This window comes from Hemibagrus wyckioides, linkage group LG02, assembly GCF_019097595.1.
Source record: "Hemibagrus wyckioides isolate EC202008001 linkage group LG02, SWU_Hwy_1.0, whole genome shotgun sequence".
Classification (NCBI taxonomy): Eukaryota; Metazoa; Chordata; class Actinopteri; order Siluriformes; family Bagridae; genus Hemibagrus; species Hemibagrus wyckioides.
Window position 1 is genome coordinate 23,319,345 of NC_080711.1, and position 21,600 is coordinate 23,340,944.

A 21,600-nucleotide genomic window follows, 5' to 3' on the forward strand; every position below is an offset into this window, starting at 1 on the left:
AGATAGATAGATAGATAGATAGATAGACATGTAGACGGAATGATAGATATAAAGGGGAAACTATTTATATCTATGTTCAAATGATTTATATAAGTAAACATCACAGTGCAATGGATGATGCATTATTGATTATTGCTGTTCGTATCTCTTTAAATGGGATCGGTCTGTTTTTGTGCGCGGGGATGAGAGAGAGAGAGAGAGAGAGAGAGAGAGAGAGAGAGAGGCTTTGTGTGCACATACAGAATGAATAGACACTAGATGCCGTTATTTTTAGCCTCCAACATCGCGCTGTTTGGTTTTTGCGCTTTCGCGTGATCTTTCATTATTATTATCATCACAATACTAAGAATTCTACTAATAACAGTTATTCTAACAATAAAGAGTTGGTCAGATCTCTATGGCAACATCGACACGTCGTAGCATCATTGATCGGCGACGGGCTGGGCCGCTCTTATCGCATATTTATTTATTTCCCCGTCCCTCGTGCGCGCGCGCCGCGACGTTGTGGGAAACGTGAACGCGCCGAGCTGGAAGGCTTTCACCCACCCATCATGGATTAGTCCTCGCGCAAAAAAAATACTACATCATAAGGTAAGATTGTTACGCGTTATAAACCATAATAATAATCATCATCATCAATATCGTCATTACGATGACAACAACAATAAGAAAAACAAACAACAACAATAACAACAAGGACAAACGTGGTGTCAGAATGACGTGCGCGCGAGACGCAAGGATGAACCGAAAACGTTTGCATGGAGGCTCTTTCTGTTTCCCGGTAATAACGGTGCTCTTCTGGGAGACATATTTATTTTATACATCATGTTACATTATACGCAGATCAATCCGGTCGAGCTTTCCGGTAAAGGGAATGAGAAATGAGAAATAGCGAACCGCATCATTATTCGGCTCTTTGTCTATTTTTTTTTTTTTTTGCATCACTCTGCATCATCGATCTTCTATTGGAGCGAAAAAAAGCGACGCTGAACGCTCTTTATGACGTCATCTCCCGCTATTCCTTCCCATGCTCGAGCTCACACCACGGCACAGGAACAGGAAGGAACTTGGTCACCATCATTGCAGTGACGTTTCATGAAGTGGATGTAGCATGAATACAGATTCTGAAGCCATAACATGTTCTGAGTGGATACAGATAGAATTGTGTTTGTTTGTTGGTTTGTTTGTTTTTTCGTTTTAAGAAAGCTTGCCAGAATGATGGACAGGACACCGGGTTGACCCGGGACTTTGGACGCAACGTTTATGCAGGCGAGCGGTCAGATATGAAGACCATGTGAACGTGTGGTTTGTTCATCCTTAGTACCTGCCTGTGCAGAATTGGGGTTGTTTCAATTCAGATACTGGTTTAGTTAGAAAATATCATGGATGATAACCTGTGTGAGCATGATTAGAAAACTGAGATCAACATGTCTGGGGTTTTGTTTAGGCCACGCCTACTTCAGCTTTAAATCTGTCTACAGATACAACTGTGAATATTCAGAGCACTAAACACACTGATCATCTATGCTATGGATGCTATAGGGTTATACAGGATGTGCTATAATGCATGTTATGATGCTCTTTCAGTCATTAACGATTTATTTGTTCATTCTGGATTTGTGGTCCACTTGCACTAGACAATTTCATGCCCTTTCACACATATTTATCAATCTGTAGGGTACTCGTGGCTCAAGTGGTTAAGGCTCTGGGTTGTTGATTGGAGGATCAGGGTTCAAACCCCAGCACCACCAAACTCCACTGTTGGGCAACTGAAGCAAGGCCCTTAACCCATCCTGCTCCAGGGGCACTGTATCATAGCTGCCCCTGTGCTCTGACCCCAACTTCCTCAGCTGGGAGGACCTGCTTCTTCTTCTAAATTGATTCTTTTGTATTTTAGCTTGATTTCAAACTAACGAACTTGAAAACGTTCCTGGATCAATCAGTCACAAGGAGTTCCCTGGTCCCTCCTAAGCGTTCTACATGCAAACACAATTTCATCCTAATTTGTTTATCCTACAGCTCTTACAGAAGCTAATGCATTGTTTAGCCAAAGCAAACCAAAGCTAAGCAAATTTTCCAAATGACTAGCTAAAGTTATATATATATATATATGATCTGTCTACCTAGATATTTCTAGCTCATCTTTAGGGTTAGGAGTTTGTGTAAAGGTTTTTTAATATTATTGTAATAAGGGCTTTCTTTATTCTACTCTGGTTCTCATGATAAGGAATATAGTGATGTTGATGTTTTATTTCAGATTTGTGTTAATGCCAGAAAATCAAGCATTGTCAAAATCATTCTCCTGGTTTCCAGATAATATTTGCCACTCTAGAGCTGTGACAATGACATCATTTGGATACATTGCACTACTATTACAACCCCCCCCCAAAAAAAAACATACTATAGTAATACATTTTTATTTTTATTTATTTTATTTTATTTTTTCCCTAATTACACATATCCTCTGAAATAAAACTCTTCTCGACAGAGGTGAAATGAAACGTAAAGAAAATGAGTAATCTTTTTTTCTGTTCAGTCATTTTTTTGACATCCCGGCATAAATGAAGATAAAATGGCTTTATACACATAATACCTACGAAACGACTAAATTCAGCATCCTGCAAAATGACCGATGTGTTTAATCGTGAAAAACATCAATATATGGACAATTCCAGCAGAATTTTATCTAGCACCTGGAATTATCACCATCATCTAAATAGAAATACAATCCCATCAGAATAGGGCTCACCCGTCCTTTATGGTGTTATTATATAATATAATATACACTTTTCCAGATTATTCACAATTTTAGGCTTTTTAACAATTTAATTTAATTTAATTTAATTTAATTTAATTTAATTTAATTTAATTTAATTTAATTTAATTTAATTTATTCCAACACCAACACACATATTTACGATTTTTATTTAAAATGACAAAAGCTTTTGTACTTCATTAAAATATTTTTTTTTTTCTGTCTGTATAAATAGTGCAAAAAAAAATTGTAAAGAAAGAATTTTACTTTACATTGTTTATCACACAGTTTGCAGACACTGGCAATTAAACAAACGATGGACAGGAACTAAGAACAGAACCTGATATTTCTCTTCAATTTCAATAAAGTGCTCAGATATTTTTTTTTCCTGGACTTTGATTTGTCCCAAACTAAAATATCCTTTGGTGCACTTACCTTGTTGTTTTTCTTTAACGCTCAATGGTTAATTTATTATGTCCGCCTCCCATGCAGGCCATGTTGTAGGTGTACGGTTACAGTCTGGACCCCATCTGTTGCTCCAGACAGCGTGTCAGCTTCCTGTTCAAGGATAGAAAACAGGCCACAACTTATTTTTTCACAATTTATCATTAAATTTCATGCAGATATTTTCATTCTATGCTAATTAGCACCACCTTTTTTCTTTTTCCAGAAATGTCTCCATTACATTGACATAATAACTCTTTATTTCAGGATATGTTTTGTTTATTATTTTAACATGATCTCAGTACTCTGAGTTAACATTAATCACCTTAAAGTCTAATCGTTTATAGAATATTAGATTATAGTTCTTCTTCTACATGCCATTTCCCAGAGATTAAATAAGACAAATATCGCTTTTAACTTCATTTTGCAAATTTGTTTGAAATAATACAGATATTAAGTTTGAAAAACTGGCAATATTATAAAGTATATTAAAGCAAATAATTTTGCAAGTTGAAATAATGACATCAAGTAGATATAAATTATTTCGGTTAAAATAAGCATGACGAAACAACACACCGTGCCTTTATCCATTTATAGCTACGTTTATGGTCAATGATTTCTCACTTTTGTTATAAACTTTTGCTTTTTAAAATCTAAACTTGAGATCTGAATAAATTTTAATGATAAAATCGAGATCTGTATAAATTTCAATAATAAAATTGAGATCTCTTACACTGGAGACTCCTTCCATATGTTAAATAAATACTCCTTTATAATCACAGCCTTTTTTTTATTATTACAAAACAACATCTGATGATCATTAGGCTTCTATTTCACAGTGAATGAGCACAACAAGCCTCTGTTCATATCCCATGATTCCCTGCACTGTGCCTTCCCCTCCCCCACCCCGAGCCGTACACTTCTGTCCATGCAGCAGTGTTGAAGCTTCTTGTTTATTGTTTCAGAGCCGTGTTTTCTTATTTAATCCAGACAATTCGGCTACGTTCTACCCTTAGTCCTAACTGCCCTTAGTGTAGGACATGTGAGCAGGATTGGGATGTTGCAGAACGGCAGCAGTCGCCATGGAAACATTTAATTAACCCACTTGATTATTCCACTATCCCAGGACCTTTCTTTGGATATTAAATCATATTTATTAAAAAAATATAAAATAAAATATTTGATTCTGGATATAGATTAGAATTTAAGCTCATGTGACAGGAAGCGAGTCACTTTTTTTTTTTTTTTTTTACATCTATGCACAAAAAAAAATGAGATATAAAATTTTTAGATTTAGATTTAATTATATTTAAAAAGAAAATAATTTTCAGGTTTGTTAAGCAAATAAAAACACTCTAAAAAAGTAAAATAATTTGTAAAAAATATTTGTAAATATTTAGCTTTTAAGTTAATACACACAGGCAATTTTTCCACGCGATAAATATCACAATTAATCTTTTCTTTTCTATAATTTATTTACGCAAACGAGGCTGCATGTAATCAGATATACAGTGTGTGTCTTTACATACTAGATTTAAAATTAAAACAAAAAAAATGTAGTTTTTAGATCGGATTCGAAGTCTGCAGAGAAGAAAAACAGAAAAGATTGATGACTGTTGAAAATAATTTTTTTTAGTCTATTCCACATCATGTGCTGTTATAAGAAAAATATTTTCTGGTATTAAATCTAACATTTAATAAACCTCGACGTTTGTGTGGTTAAAAAAGAATTTGACCGGCTTATCATAAGCACATAAATTAATATATCTGTTATAAGACATTTATATGACCTTTTTTAATATGATTGCGAAAAGTGGGTGGAGCTTAAAGTCCCGGCTTAGAAGAATAGCTCAGATAATACACTGGTCACGAAAAGTAAAATAAATCATTTCTGCTGCATTTTGCTATATTTTTTATTACTACAGTCTATGAGAACACATAATACGGAGAAAAATTTCAAGCTGTAGGATCTTGAATACAAATGCTCAGTTCTGACTGCAACATAATGGTTAATGCGTTCAGGGTGCAGCTGAGTCAGCATTTAAATAAATAAAAAATTTTTAAAAAGCAGCAAACCTGAAGGACGGCGTAATATATCATAGCGCATTTGCATTCCAAAAGTGTTGCGGCCGAAGATTTGCGTGACATTGTGTTCGAACACAAGATGACCTGCAAACATGAGTAATACACAGCATGCCGCTGTTATGGTCAGTAACTAGGTGGTTTTGCATGAATTAAACGTCACATGACCTCACACACACACACACACACCTGTGCACACATACCCCAAACCTGTGACAGGATTTATTTATCAACATTTCTTTTCTTTACAGCATCTCTTTCTCTCTCTCTCTCTTTTTAAATTGTCTCACATAGTCTAAAGTTCGTTAGAATGTTTCAGTGATTTCTTTACAATCTCACATTTTTTCCAATCCTGCTAATCCAACACACTTCCCCTTGAAAACTTTCCATCTCTGTCTGTCTGTCATTAGTTTCACCGCACTACACTCTAAAGCGGTGTTAACTGCCAAAACACTTTAATGAACACAACAACTTCCTCCCGACAATCTACAGTAACATCCGAGCATCGCGATGCATGGCATGCCTCAAGTCTGTACGTTAGGCCCGCTTTTTTATTTGGAAAAACAGACCACTGGGCGCATGTTGATCCAATTTACATGCTTGTAAATGTACTTCCAGTTATTTAAGAGGTGTCTGTAGGCCTCGGGATGTGAGGCGGTACATCTGGATGGCAGTCCTGCAACCTGCTTATCCTGCTTTCTGAAGGTTTCGGTAGATTGTGTCTGTTTATTGTAAATGGATTAAAAACTAGAGGTTTTTTAGAGGATTTTTTAGAGAAATTAGAGGGTTTTTTTATTATAATAATAAAATTCAATCAGAGGAAAAATATATTCCCAGAGATTTTAATATAATGATAAAATAAAAAAATTGTAAAAAAAAAAAAATTAATAAGATTTTTTTAAATTATTGTACAAAATAGATTAATTAAAAAAAAAAAAAATAAAATAAATAATAATAATAATAATATTTTATGCATTGTAAAATTAAATCTTAAGCATATTATGCTATGAACAGTCAGTGTTACTGGAGACTCCTTCCTTTCATGTTAAACAAACCTTGCCATTTTTTCTTTCTTATATAAAAAAAACATTCTGTTTATTACTAAACCAGCTGTTGCTATGGTAACGATAACACATTAGCTGCACTGCACTACTGTCCTAGCTGTGGTTGCAGGAAATTAATCAATTCTATCTATCTATCTATCTATCTATCTATCTATCTATCTATCTATCTATCTATCTATCTATCTATATATATATATATATGTTTATGTTTATATTGAATATTTATATAGTTATATATAGTTATATGTTAATTTATATAGATATAGATATATATAAATATAAACATTCGAGCTTCACACTGAGAACACAGCAGAGTGAAAGACACAAGCTTTAATTTCATCTCCTTTCATGAGAACAGTAATTAACAAACCCTGACTTAGACACTATTACTGTGTGTCTTGCTTTAATCTCGCAGTCCTTTTTTATTAAATTGCCTTATTTAAAAAAAAAGAAAAAACACATCCAGAATGAAAATCTCAGTAAGCACCACGGCATATGGATAGGAGGCTGGCGTGCCGCCATGGATCACTTCTTTGGCCCACTTATGGGTACAGAGAGTACCGACCGATGCTGATTTATTGCTCGACGAGACATTTTAAAAGGAGAGATTTCTTGGGTTTATGCGACATGGTGCACAGGATGGTGCAGGGTTCCTCGGCTCATTAGCTTCACTGCAGTCCGACTGAAATTTCAAATGATAACCTTCTATAATATCCTATTGGAGGTGCCAATATTTATGGAACAGATGAAGTGTTGATGGAAAATGCAGGACAGTCGAGTCTTGCCAAGCCTCAATGAACTTGCTGACCTTGCAGACCTTGGTGTTGCGAGCCAATAGAAAGCAAGAAGGTGGGACTGTGAGGTCTTTGTTTATGAGCAGCTAGTTGTTAAGAAGCGCTAACACCTGACTCGGGTGGGTGGGGAAATTAAAAAAAAAACTATTTTAAAAAGAATTTAGAATTTAAAAAAGGGAAATGATATTATGCACACAATTGAACTGCAAAATAGAAACAAAATAAAATAAATAAATAAATACATTTTAAAAACATTTAGAGAACAACAAGCAGGATGAGCAGAAGAGAGTCTTTTGGATTACAGCAGCAGTTCTGACATAGAGCGAGATTTGTGACGTTCTTTGTTGGAAATAAACTGAATAAAATCGAATCGATTGATAATATAGCTATGTTTAAATATACCTGCCTGCTACACTGAAGCTATTTGGTCAAAATCAGCTCTTACATTTATTTGTGCAGCTTGTGTATTAGCTGAAATAAAAATTTACGTCGTTCTAACGAGATTCAGCTTCACAGTAAACTAATCTTTATAAGATAATGATACGTAACGATGAAACAGCTATCGATAACAAAAGATGACGTATAAGGAATGTCTCAGTGGACTTTCTTTCTGGAATCGGATTGGTCAAAAAGAACTCCCTGATTGTTTTTCCCATTTCCCAGGTGTGCTTTCCCTTCTTTGTTTCCTTCTTTTCCTTTCCTACTTCATTTTTTTCCCTTGATATAAAACTTAGCCTAAAAGCTGTTTATTTAAAAACTAGGACAGTTTGATATAAAAAAAAACAGTGTCCCATAGAGAGAGACATGGGGCAGCGTGAATCCTGCCTCATGGGGTTTCTATTAAAGCGTGTTGCAGTTCCTGGGTTTGACCACTAGGTGGAATAATAACTCAATGGTGTGTATTATATTACTGTGTAATAAAAAGAAGTGAGCAAAACAATAAAATTTTGCTTTTTGGAAGAAGAATGGAAGAGTCAGGATTAATATTTCGATGGAATTCAAAATCGAATCCCTCCATTTTCAAAAACACCTTTCTTTGCAGCATATTAATCTTCTCACAGTCGCATAATACACTTAAACAAAAAGCTGCATAAACACACATTTTTTACTATAATAACATAATATTTCATCTCATTGTTAAACCTGGGACTTTCCATCCGTCTGGTTTCTGATTGCATAAGCAGTCATGGCATTAAGCTTTGGCGTTTCCCATCATGCATTGCCTGCGTGTCTTGCATAAGCAGTACAGTTGTGTGTCTGTTGTGTGGATGTGTTATGCAGATGCTGTAATGTCAGTGTGTGTGTGTGTGCAGGTGCTGGCAGGTCTGCGTTTTATATTTAGACATTTCGACATGGACTCTATGGCTGCTGAATCGAACGTGTGCGTGTTTTTCTGCGTCTCTTGTCGGGGTAAAAGCCTCTCGAGAGGTTCATTCAGGAAAACGGATGAACGTGAACAACCTTCATTGACATTTTCCGCTGCTGGCATCAGTACACTGAGCACGCACATCTGCGCTCGGATTTTAAGGTGGACTGAGATAAATAACTGCATGATGTCATGGCGTGGGTGTGCAGGAGACGACGCTCAACAGCTTTACACTTCAGCCTGCGGGGCTCTATCATTCCTCATGATTAGATAAAGAAAGAGGAAGGGGGTACACACAGATGGATATACGCTGAAGAAATAACATTATAAATAATAATGCTGGAGATAGATAGATAGATAGATAGATAGATAGATAGATAGATAGATAGATAGATAGATAGATAGACACATGGATGGATAGATGAATGGATGAACAGACAGACAGATAGATAGATAGCCCAAAAGATAGATGAACACAGGATTGATGGATGGATGGATGGATGGATGGATGGATGGACAGATGAATGGATGGCTCACTTTTTCATTGTTTATCTACCTCTCACTTTTTCTGTCTCTTTCAGTTTTCAGTTTTTCTTTTAATTTTCTTACTCACCCGCCATCTTTTCTCTTTCTTTCTTTCTTTCTTTCTTTCTTTCGGAGCTCAATCCTTTCAGAATCGTTATAGATGGTACAGTTCTTATAACAGGTTCTTTTATTTTTTAAGCCAGATCACAGATCATTTAATAAAATGGTAAAGATTTATCTTGTGTTCTGTCTTTACTCCAGAAAGGGACGATCTTCAGCCCCCCATGTAGATTTTGGACTACAGGATGTGTATAGATGATGATAATGAGTGTGTTGTTCTCTGGCAGGCTCTGAAAGCTGAACATGTCCACTCCGAGTGAGCTCAAGTCTCCGTGTGTGACACGGAACGGCATGGTCAAGCTGCCTCCCCAACCCAACGGCCTCGGCTCGGCCAGCATCACTAAGGGCACGCCGGCCGCCAAAAACCGTCTGTGTCAGGCGTCCTCGGTGCCCCCGAGCCTGCCCTACCACTTAGAGGCGCTCCCCATGGCTACTGATGCCAGGCAGTACGCCAAGCTGGAGAGGCAGCTGGCCCTGGACGAGAAGGTGTTAAACCGGCTGCTGTGGTACTTCACCACAGCTGAGAAGTGCGCTCTGGCCCAGGTGTGCAAAACGTGGCGTAAAGTCTTGTACCAGCCCAAGTTCTGGGAGGGTGTGACCCCTGTCCTGCATGCCAAGGAGCTGTATAATGCGCTGCCAAACGGCGAGAAGGAGTTTGTGAGCCTGCAGGCCTTCGCTTTACGTGGCTTCCACTCCTTCTGCCTGGTGGGCGTCTCGGACCTGGACATCTGTGAGTTCATCGACAACTACCCGCTGTCCAAGAAGGGAGTAAAGTCACTCAGCCTGAAGCGCTCCACCATCACGGACGCAGGGCTTGAGGTAAACACAGACAAGATGTCATAGTCCGTCTCTTACACGATCCCTTAGATATTTCCTTTTTTTATCTGGGTAAATTAAATATAAGGTAATAAATAAAGCACATTAAGCAAATTTCTTCAATTATTATAATTACATTTATTTTTATTTAATTACTTAATATTTAATAGAATATTAATATTTTTAATATACATTAAAATAAATTGCTTTCAATTATGTGTTTGCAATTTTTTTTAATGCAATACCACATGATGAGAAAAAAGTTTGTGAGCCCCACTGAGTTTCCATATAAACGATTGAATCTCGATTATTCATGTCTGATAAGAATCTAAGAATGCCACAGAATAATTCATTCATTGTCTCCCGCTTATCCGGAGCCGGGTCGATTAATATGACGTATGTCATGTGAATAGTATGACATTTATTTAATAATTATTTGTCCCTTTTTTTATGTAGTCATTCAAGATTCTGTTATCTGAGTGTACAGTATCATGTCTATGTGCCTCAGAAAGCTCATGAGCTTGTAATCCGACGTCTGCTCTACAGGCTGAAGAACTAAAAAATCATCCCGCTTTCTGAACCAGCATGTAGCCACGGTTGCACTCGTCCCACTCGCCTCGGAGCTGCTGCTATTTTGAGGCCTGGCCTGCCGTCGTCATGGCGACCACTCGAGTTGTTAGCGATGCTATCCATGCCCGTTTTTCCCTCGAACATTCGCAGTGTTCCACTGATCAGCACCTGGACGTGGTCCAGTTACCTAAATGACCAGGAGCTTTGGGTTAATCCATTGCTTTATCTTAATCGATGGAGCAGGAATAAATCTCATAAGCAGGATATAACAGCGTGTTAAGCTGCTGCTTGGTGACAGATATAAGGAATTAGGATTGATGTCGGCTGTAACGTAATATTAAACACAACAAAAATATATGTACCCGGAAAGTAGGTTTTCTGAGACAGGTGAAGGAATGGCTGTTTGTAGCTGCTGCGAGAACTTTAAGGACGGGTCATTATAGGTATTCATAACTATGAAAAATAAGTGTAATGTTTAGAACTTGCTCTTAAAGTAAAAGAAGACAACACTAAAACATCATGTTGGTATTGGAAACCTTCAGGAACTGTAGTAACATAAGTAACAGCACATACCACCAAGTGTTTTATCTCTTACTGAAAAATGGGTCAAATATATTACATTACCAAAGTCTTCTCAGACTCATGTAAAACAAATCAACAGTAAAAATTACTATTTTGATCTCTTTCTTTATGTTTTATTAAAAATAAAATTCATTTATAATCATTTCAGCATAGGCAGATCATAAATTTGAAACCCTATAGCATCAAGGTGCCTTCACAAAGTCATGGGTTAAAAAATGTTTATTTAGCAAAATACAGGAGAACTATGATCATTTTCTTTCTCTGGCTTTGGAACATTGTGTCCTCTGGGAAACAACAAAAAAAGGGGAAAAATGTAATAGTCCAGGCATGAAATCTGCTTTTCTCCAAGTGCCCAGGCTCCCGATTTGTCCACGGCTGAATTTATAATCAAGAAACACATTAAACCCACATTAAAACTTTGCTCTTGGTGGTCGCTTCTAACGTGAAATTAATGATGACTGCATGCACATGATTAATCCCTGCACATTTCCTTCCACGTTTCTCAGGTGATGTTGGAGCAGATGCAGGGGCTGCTACACCTGGAGCTTTCGGGCTGTAACGACTTCACTGAGGCGGGCCTGTGGTCGAGTCTGAACGCTCGGCTCACGTCGCTGAGCGTCAGCGACTGCATCAACGTGGCCGACGATGCCGTAGCGGCGATCTCGCAGCTCCTGCCCAATCTGTGTGAGCTGAGCCTGCAGGCATACCACGTGACCGACACGGCGATGGCCTACTTCACCGCCAAGCAGGGCTGCACCACGCGTACACTACGCCTGCACTCCTGCTGGGAGATCACCAACCACGGCGTCGTGAACATGGTACACAGCTTGCCCAACCTGACCGCACTCAGCCTCTCGGGCTGCTCCAAGATCACCGACGATGGCGTCGAGCTTGTGGCCGAGAACTTGCGCAAGCTGCGTAGCCTCGATCTTTCCTGGTGCCCACGGATTACAGACGCTGCCCTCGAGTACATCGCCTGCGATCTGCACAAGCTTGAGGAACTCGTTCTTGACCGGTACGTGTTGAACTGATATTTTCTTGATTGTAGGCAAAAGGCAGGAAGAATACACATTAGCAGAACATGCCATATCAACACACAGAAAGAAAGGAAATAATAATTAATCTGAACTCATGTATAAGCAGTTTGCTTCCGAAGCTATTTGGATCCACAAACGAAATATTTATGAGAGGATGATCTATTTCTTTTATGCATATTAAGATCACCTACTTCAGGCGCTTGGTATATGGATGACTAGACGTCACGTAATCTATAATTCATGTTTCTGATATTCCATAAACTATATATTGATAGATAATTAATCAGAAGATGTTTTTAAGAAGAAGTGTGTATAAAGGAAACTTACATGATTAAGTGACTGAAGTGAACTGTGTGATTTATGTCTTTAGGTGTGTGAGGATCACAGACACAGGCCTCGGGTATCTCTCTACCATGTCCTCACTTCGCAGTCTCTATTTACGCTGGTGTTGTCAGGTAATTACCATAAAACCATAAAAAAAATTACCAACTTACCCCTGGAATTTAAGAAATTTTGGTGCGGGTTCTACCACTGGTATTATTTTAATACTAGAACTTCTACTACAAATACAAAAGCTCGAGATTTGTTCAGTTTTTGGTAAAGTGTTCATAGTGAGGCTTTAATACTGTAAAAGTGGGCAGAGATTAACTACATATGCATTATATGAACATAGCCCAGAAAGTTTTAAGCAGGTGCAGAACATGACCCTGAATATAAGGTACTTTCCCCTTCTTTACTGTAGTAGTATGAGGTGCTAGAACCCAGGAATCCTGTAAACATTCATCAAAAAGCAATAAATGAAGCTAGTAATCATATTTTCAGGGTGTCTGGGTTTGGGCTTAGATATGGGGTGAGGAGAGCGGACGTTTGGATAGAGATCGAATAAAGTCGCTGTGAATCTATATTAAAATGGAGACAGATGGGGTGGTTCGGGTATCTGGTTAGGATGCCACCAGGATGCCTCCCTGGGGAGGCATGTATGATGGGGAGAAGACACCAGGGCAGACCAAGTACTTGATGGAGAGGTTAGACCTCTCGTCTGGCTGGGGAGTGCCTGGGTATCCCTGTGGAGGAGCTGGAGTAGGTGGTTAGAGATGGAAGTATGGGCATCTCTGCTTACAATGCTGCCCCAGTGACTTTTACCCCCCATGACCAGAGGAAGAAAATGGATGGATGGATGGTGGTGATCATATTCATTCATCTACAGTAAGAACTTGACCCATGTCAGGATCATGGTTAATGTGGACCTTATTCCAGGTCCAACACCAGTGGTGTGGCAGAAATACAGAACATTCTGGAGGAGATCATCTTTGACGTCACCAACCATGAACAAGAAGCCTGATTTTAGACTTGAGACCACACCACACCACACATTTTATCACTAGTAGACCATGAAGATCAGGCCAGAACCTAGGTTCCAGAGCCTCATATGTGCTGAAGAAGTAAAAAGAGGTTGAGTGGGTGTATGTGGCATGAAGAACTGTCTGCTAATGCCCACCACTTTAGCTTCAAAGAACGCAGCCAGGGATGTGGGTGGTGAAGATGGAAGAGGATTGAGTGGAGGTGTTAGAAGTGGAGAACAGTTTGCATGTATTCGCTGTCTGTAAACGCTGTTTAGCCGTCGCAACGTTCGAAGAGAAGGGGGATAAGAGGACAAAAATTCAGCGATAAAATTAAAATGAACAAATTAGAGCAGAAATTTTTGCCTTATCTGTTCATCAGAAATGACAAAAAAACAGCCAGGAATTACCAATAAGTTTGTCGAGTCTCATTCAACGAAACTAAAGCTAGGACTTTTCAGACTAGCGCTATGAGTGATTTAGAATTTCAGAAATGGATTCATGACGTAGCAGCACTTCAGCCTCATAGGAAAAACACTTTCCTTTATACTAAATCCCAAATTTTGTCATCTGTAGTCACCCTGGAGGCTTGGAAACACACGATTTTTCAACCAGACAGAGGAACAAGACAAACTCATTAAGGTGAAACACAGAACAGCTGAACACAGTAGTGCAGTTAACCAATGACAGCGCAGGGGGGCGGAGACAAGACTGAAACCAAAACATCAGCACATGGCAGCATGAATGTAAACACCTCAAAACCAAGCAGCTACCTGCTAATGAAGAACACTGTTCTGAAAATAAAAATCTTTTTTTTATTTATTTTATTTTTTTTTGGTAACAAAGCGATGTCTAGTGAGAATGTTTTATTTTTAATTCTGATGTTTTTTTTTTTTGGAGGAAAAAATCAAAATTAAACCAAAGATTTCAGCAAAAGTATAAATTGGAAACATGGACAAATTAATTAAAAAAAAAGGATTATATCAAATAATATGAACATGTGTGTGTGTGTGTGTGTGTGTGTGTGTGTGTGTGTGTGGGTGTGTGTGGGTGTAGGTGCAGGACTTTGGCTTGCAGCACTTGTTTGGTATGAGGAGTCTTCGTCTTCTGTCTCTAGCAGGTATGTTCACTTCATTCTTTGTCTGTCAGGCTTTCTTTCTTTCTTTCTTTCTTTCTTTCTTTCTTTCTTTCTTTCTTTTTCATTCTCATTTGCGATCTGATGCTTTTCTCATATTTTTCTTTATATATATATATATATAAACTCTTTTTTCTTTTTGATAAGTTGTTCTCTCCTTCCTTTTCTCCCTCTCTTGCTTTCTCCATCTTTTATTTCTCTGTATCTTTATTCTTTCTTTTTTTATTGTCTTTGTTCCTTCTCCCTTTCCGTCTCTTTCGTTATCGTTAATTACTTTTTGGTAATTCACTGTAATGAGTTACTGGCAGGAAGTACGATCATTATGAGCATGAAGTTCAGGACAGGAAGTGGTTCTCACGTGTGTATGTGTGTGTGTGTGTGTGTGTGTGTGTGTGTGATTTCCTGCACTAGGCTGCCCCCTGCTGACCACCACTGGCCTGTCAGGCTTGATCCAGTTGCAGGATCTGGAGGAACTGGAGCTGACCAACTGCCCCGGCGCCACGGCCGAGCTCTTTAAGTACTACTCCCAGCACCTGCCACGCTGCATGGTCATCGAGTAGAGATGATGAAGAGCCTGCATCCTCCTCATCATCGAAAACAAAAAAAAACCTTCCTCCTTCTTCAGACGAACGAACCAGACTGATGACTAAACCCCCAAACTCATCTTGAAACCCACGAGGGGAAAATCGACGGGAAAAGGAAAAAGACGGAGTCGAAGATGAGGCAGCTCGAGAGGAAAATAACGGGAAGCTGGTCAGAATCTTCCGGATCTTTTTCCGATGTATTCGCTGGCCTCGGCTGATGTGGGAAAGTGACATGAAAGCGAGCGACACAATCCGAGCGAGGCGTCAGGCTTCCATCACAACCATCAGCCTTCACACATGAACCATGAACCATGAAGCGAAATAAAACTTTTTCATCTCGATCGTTTTTATTTTTGGAGTGACAAAACAAGCTCCGGAAAAAAACGAGACAAGGAGAAGCTAGGAAGAAGTACAGAATGTGAAAGTCACCGATCTTTTCCCTCTTCGCTATATTTACAACTCTGTTTAGTGAAAGTCGCCTCTGAGAAAATAGAAAATACTCCGAATATTAGCCGTGAACAGCCGCGTCGATTTTTTTTCCGCGTCAGTGCTGCACGCTTCCTTCCTCGCGCTTCGTTGTCATGCCGTTCCTCTTGTGTTCCTTTTGGAAATCTTATTTTTTTAAATCGATATTTTTGACGAGGATTACTGTGAAATGACTGCCGGGAAACGTTTGGGAATAAAATACCATAGATTTGTTGAAGGATTTTTTTTTTTTCATCTCACCGACGAATTTTGAAGAATTCCAGTGTCGATTTTTAGTGCCGCAGGTTTTCAGTATCGATCCTCCGCTAAGACGAAGACTCGTTGCGATGCAGCTGCTACTGTAGAACCTAAACACGGACTAAATGCATGGTGCAGTTTTAAAAAAAATCATTTTAGACTTTTTTTTTGTTTGTTTGTTTGTTTTCGTTTTTTTTTTCAGCGCAAAAATAATATTTACTCAAATGTACCAATCGACGTGGAAAACTGTAGATATTTATAACTCGATATCAATAACCACAGGCCTGCTTTCAAACGCTCGTTTTTCAGTCCGGGTTTGACGGTTTACACTGCGTCTGTGCCTCTCTCAGGCCATCACCAGGTACAGATACTGTACACACACACACACACTCAAAAAGTTTGTACCCCCCACCCAGCTTGGCTTTCAAACCCTGTTCTGCGCCACCATGATGACATTTTGTGCGACTGAATCATCTCTGATGTTCCTGTATAACTTTAATAAGAACAGAGTCAGGACATGAAACGAAACGAGACGAAAGGTTCGAGAGCAGTTTTTATTTATTTATTTATTTATTTTATTGATATTTTCTGAATGAACAGCATGGATGTCTGGTTTAGCTCTGAGTGCTACACTGATGCTGTGTGGCCAAATAATGAAGAGTTCTTTTTGTGTATTTTTCCCTTTTATTTGCTTTAACGTTTCTCACTCAGGCACTTTTTCTTTTTTCTTTTTCCATTTTTATTTTAATTTAAATTTTATTTTCATTTGTTTTCTTTCTACTTGTTTCTCTTTTTTGAAAAACAAGATTTGATCAGTTCTTCTTTCTTTCTTTCTTTCTTTCTTTCTTTCTTTCTTTACATTTCTTACTCAGGCATGTTTTTTCTTCCTCTTCTTCTTTCCTCTTTCTTTCTTTCTTTCTTTCTTTCTTTCTTTCTTTCTTTCTTTCTTTCTTTCTTTCTGTTTTACACAATTTTTGATTTTAGGTTTGTTTGATTCTTGTCTTTCTACTTTATTATGTCTTTGTTACAAATTTGATCACTTTTTTCTGTTATTTTTAGTTTTCCTTTCTTTCTTTCTTTCTTTCTTTCTTTCTTTCTTTCTTTCTTTCTTTCTTTCTTTCTTTCTTTCTTTCTCATATCTAACTTATGGATTTTTTTTCTTGTTTTGTTCTTTCTTTCTTAACCCATTCCTAATTTCCTCTTTAACTTAAAATTGACTTTTTGTTCTCTTTCTTTCTTTCTTTCTTTCTTTCTTTCTTTCTTTCTTTCTTTCTTTCTTTCTTTCTTTCTTTCTTTCTTTCTTTCTTTCTTTAAATTTGCTTCATTTTCTTTTTTCTGATTCCTAACCCTTTTCATTTCCTTTTTTTAAAGAAGTTTGTCTCAATTCCTTTCTTTCTTTCTTTCTTTCTTTCTTTCTTTCTTTCTTTCTTTCTTTCTTTCTTTCTTTCTTTCTTTCTTTCTTTCTTCTTTGCTCTTGTTGTTTCTATTTTCTGCATTTCTCACATTTTTTCTGCTTTCTTCAATAATTTGCACATTTTTTTGCTCTAATTCTCAAAAATAATTTCTCTTTTTTTTCCTGCCTTTTTTAACGCATTTCTTTCTCACCTTTTTCCTTTATTCCGTTCACTGATTTATTATGATCAGAATTGATGCTGAGTGATGAGGAGCATAGGAAGTACATTACGTTTAAATAAATGATTCTACAGCTTTATTATTTTTTCTGCACAAAATGTGATGATTATTTAAAAAAAAACAAAAAAAAAAACAAAACACTCAAAAAAAAAAAGACACTGTGACCCCGAGGCTTCGGGCACTCAAGGTCATCAACTGCTTTCTCTGAAACCTTTTAAACCTTTGTACTTTTATGATGACTCGCCTTGGCAAAGGTCAAAGGTCAAACACTGGTTCTAAAGCCAGATCATACTAAAAGCCTAATTCATTTTCAAGCTCTGAGATTCATATGTTTTTATGTATTTTACTACTTAAGGTTAATTTATCAACTGGATGCGTATATTTATTTATTTATTTATTTATTTATTTACTGAAGTGAAGAAGATCGTCTACAAGGTGTTTTTTTTGTGTTTGTTTGATTCCAATCAATGACAAAAGAGCAGGGAACATGAAGAGCTGCTTAAAGAGACGGCAGGGTTTAACTATTTTTAATTTTTATTTTAAATAATGATTTTGATTTATTTTTTATTGTTTGGATCATAGATGGTGGTTGTTTTTAGGAAGGCGCTATGGACACCTGGTGGAAGAAATTTTCAGTAAATTGGAAAAAGTTTTGCCGGCAAAATGGTTGAAGTTAAATTTGGCGACGGAGGTTCGTATGAATTTACTTATTTTTAAAGTTTTTTTTTTCCATGTTGCAGTATTTACACATCCACCAGCTCTCTGTATAGATGAGAACAGAAGTTCTATGGAAGTTCTTCCATTCTGCTATCCCTCCATCCAATAAAAATAAATGACAGAGATACTTATTAATATATCGCTGAGGAAAATTATATAAACACTTGCAGATGTTGTATTACTTGTAAAAAACAAATGTAGTTTTTACTGTGAACCAAGCTGTTTTTATGGAGCGAGAGTTTGGAATGATGGTGTTTAGCAGAATCTTCAATATTAACTTTTCTTATTTCCACCCTGATCTGTATATAAGGAAGGCTTAGGATCTGTTAGGATACGCCAAATCAATGTTTGTGGGCTTGATATGCAAAAAAAAACCCACAACAACAACAATAACAACAAACAACACACCCAGTTTAATGTCTTGAAGCGATGAATTGCATCAGCTGTGGATTATAGAAAGCAGTTCTGATATTTACAATATTTAGTGACATGCTAACGTGGGCTATGTGCAAGCGTAGCATCAGGTGTGTTTTGAAAAAATTGTGTTGCCTACTTTGTACACACAAATATACACACTCAAATTTTGATATAAAGCACTAACGTTTGACATAGCAGAGCTCAAGCTAACAAATAAAATTTAAAAAACAATATACAATGTACATAAATACAGAATTTTAATGTTCTAATAATCTGATCATGGCATGGGTCAAAAGAAAGCTGGGCATTTACCACTATTTCAAATTGGGTGCAAAAGTTTGTGCCCCCCATGGTTTTTGAATGGGAAAAGGCTAAATTTAGACGAATTTTACGATTTATGTGCAAGTTACAGAATTTTGAAATTTTACATTTGGAATGTTGGTGTGTCCCTTAACAAGACTGCAGTCAAAAACATGAGCTAAAATCAACAGAAAAAATATCTGAAAATATTTTTCCTCCTGATTCCTGTCAGACTCCAGACCTGAACTGAGGATAAAATTTGCTACAGATGTAACTGATATCAGGAATAACAGGTTATGATGATGAAAGTTATGGTTTTATGTTTGGAAACACAGTTTCTGTGACATTAAAGTCTTTGAAGGTGGTTTTCAAACCAAACACAAGCTATTTGAGGATATTTATAATGCATACAGAAACTGATATTGCTTTCTTTTTAAAATTTTAACCTACTAACATTAACAATTTGATATTTTAGTACTTGTGACAATGATGGAACATGTGTAAAATGGCTTAATAACTGCTAAATTGGAATTCTAACTAACTTTACACCTTATTTACTTCCACAATCCAGCTTGCACCTTGACTGATGTTAAAACTAATGTCTCCCAATGCATTATGGGAACTCACACAGCTACCTAGCCTGATCCTATGTTCACACAAGAAAGCGAAAAATCACTTTGTGGGTGTGGCCTGACCAGAATTTTTTCTATTTATGAAATTGTAGTAGGTATTTACAGCTACTAAAAACAACTGGTTAAACACAAATATTTCCATAAATAGCACACTGATCTGTGTGAACTTTGATGTTGCTGTTACATACTCAGCTTCATACATGAAGATAAAGAGTCATTTTTTTTCCACTTATGTATGTTGAAGTTTGAACTAGGGATGCATCGATACCGAAACTGGTATTAGACATCCATTTGACAAATACAAAGATCTTAAATATAAAACTCAGCACGAAGAGTTTATCGCAAGCAGCACACTAGCTAGGTGAGGAATATTTTCTTATATTTACAGAATTTACAAAAGGCTCAAATATGTTGTTCTTCATGAATAGCCACTATAGAAAGATTCAGAACAAAAAAATTTCTTGCTTAAATTTTTCTCCACTAAAACTGTACTTAATCCAAGCTTGCTACCTAATTCACCGCAATTTAAATAAACTTGCTAATGTTAGAAAAAAAAGAACTCAATAGCATAAACACATGAGTACTTTTAAAACCTAAAATTTTTTTTTAAATTTTGTATCGATGCATCCCTTAAATAAAATACTGACACAAGGTTCAATCTTATGGTATGTACACTAGCTAGTGATGAATTCTGGTGTTTGGGACATGGCCATAATCTTTAGTGGAACACTCCAGATGCATGAATCTGTTCTATAGATAAGAAACCTGACCGATGCTGTACATTTTTTGTAATCAGTCAAGCCTCCAGTGATGATGGAAGTCCACCATTTGAAGCAGATCTGCTCTATGCTCCCACGTCTGAATGTTCTGCATCATACACGTGTCGCTCACACGATTACTAACTCCACCGTTCTAACAGGGTCTTGGACAAAAGCTTAGCTTTTTGCTCACAGGGTGAACGTCCCATTGCGTGACTGTGGCTAAGAAAACGAAGTCTGCCTCACACGGACCAGCTCTCTGACATCCGACTTCTCTAGGTCATCAACATGAAGCTTTTTGATTAGGCTTTATTAATTATGATTATACTTTTTTTTGTTTGTTTTTCCTGTAAATAATGCTGTAGTGAAAGAAAAAAAACGTTTCTCATGGCTGCAGTGCCTTGTCAGACATGCGTTGTCGTTTTTCCAATATGGTTTGGTTCCAGTCTGCACCGTTTTAGTAAAGGTTGTACAAAAGGAAACATGGCTCTGTGCGCTTGATTGATACAACACACACACACACACACACACACACAATAACATCTCATCTTTTAATGATAAAATATGATTTTTCCCAATGGAATTGATCTTATTGCTTTCCGAAATTAAAGAAATAAAATTTAAACCAAATTTCACAGTGATAATAACAGAGCGATGTTACTGTTACCAGCATGAAGTTGTTTATTTTTCTATATCAGCATGCCCTAAAGTTAATTATTCCTCCGTTTCCATTACATTGTTTTATGTATTAAAGAATGACATGTCAAAAACTTTAAATCTGTGTCTAAATAAGTCTTAGAGTGATGTGAAAATGTCCAAATTATAACTAAACACAATAGAAAGGGCAAAAAAGTACCTCCGAAGAGCACCTGACTCTAAATCTTCCAGTAAAGCAGGTCAGCCACTGCGGCGAATCGGCTAGCATAGACCCACACTAACGAACTCCTCCTCCTTTTCAAGGGCACCATTACTTTTGTGCTAATGGAATGGCATCATTTGTGGTTTTGAAATCGCTTTTCACATGAAACGGCTTTCATATTCAAAATTCCTCTTTAAACGGGGTGTAATTGAAAGAAGCTTCCGGTAAAGCAGCTCAGCTACTACGGCGAATCAGCTAGCACAGATCCACACTAATATACTCCTCCTCCCTTTAAAGGGCGCCATTACTTTTGTGCTAATGGAATGGCATCATTTGCAATCGCTTTTA

The 21,600-nt window shown here is 37.3% G+C and overlaps 1 protein-coding gene across 3 annotated transcripts; it reads left to right on the top strand.

Moving 5' to 3' along the window:
• The first annotated feature begins 217 nt into the window (after positions 1–217).
• fbxl16 (F-box and leucine-rich repeat protein 16) lies at positions 218–21,329 on the top strand. 3 transcript variants are annotated; one of them, XR_009206873.1, is made up of 7 exons: positions 219–591; positions 9,378–9,969; positions 11,625–12,133; positions 12,526–12,610; positions 14,552–14,615; positions 15,042–16,476; positions 18,152–21,329. XR_009206873.1 is itself a non-coding variant. In XM_058412068.1 (6 exons), exons 2-6 carry the CDS (start codon positions 9,394–9,396, stop codon positions 15,188–15,190), a joined length of 1,383 nt encoding a protein of 460 aa, XP_058268051.1. In that variant the 5' UTR covers positions 218–591; positions 9,292–9,393; the 3' UTR covers positions 15,191–16,797. The 3 variants fall into 3 exon arrangements, 2 of the variants coding, with proteins under 2 accessions (XP_058268051.1, XP_058268034.1); XM_058412068.1 differs by lacking the exon at positions 18,152–21,329 and having other exon boundaries at positions 218–591; positions 9,292–9,969; positions 15,042–16,797; XM_058412051.1 differs by lacking the exon at positions 18,152–21,329 and having other exon boundaries at positions 15,042–16,796.
• The last annotated feature ends 271 nt before the right edge of the window (positions 21,330–21,600 follow it).

Excerpts from the sequence above, each read along its gene's own strand:
- fbxl16 (XM_058412068.1), top strand. The coding sequence starts at position 9,394 with ATGTCCACTCCGAGTGAGCTCAAGTCTCCGTGTGTGACACGGAACGGC. Across the intron at positions 9,970-11,624 it reads TCACGGACGCAGGGCTTGAG|GTGATGTTGGAGCAGATGCA; the intron begins GTAAACACAGAC and ends CACGTTTCTCAG. Across the intron at positions 12,611-14,551 it reads ATTTACGCTGGTGTTGTCAG|GTGCAGGACTTTGGCTTGCA; the intron begins GTAATTACCATA and ends GTGTGGGTGTAG.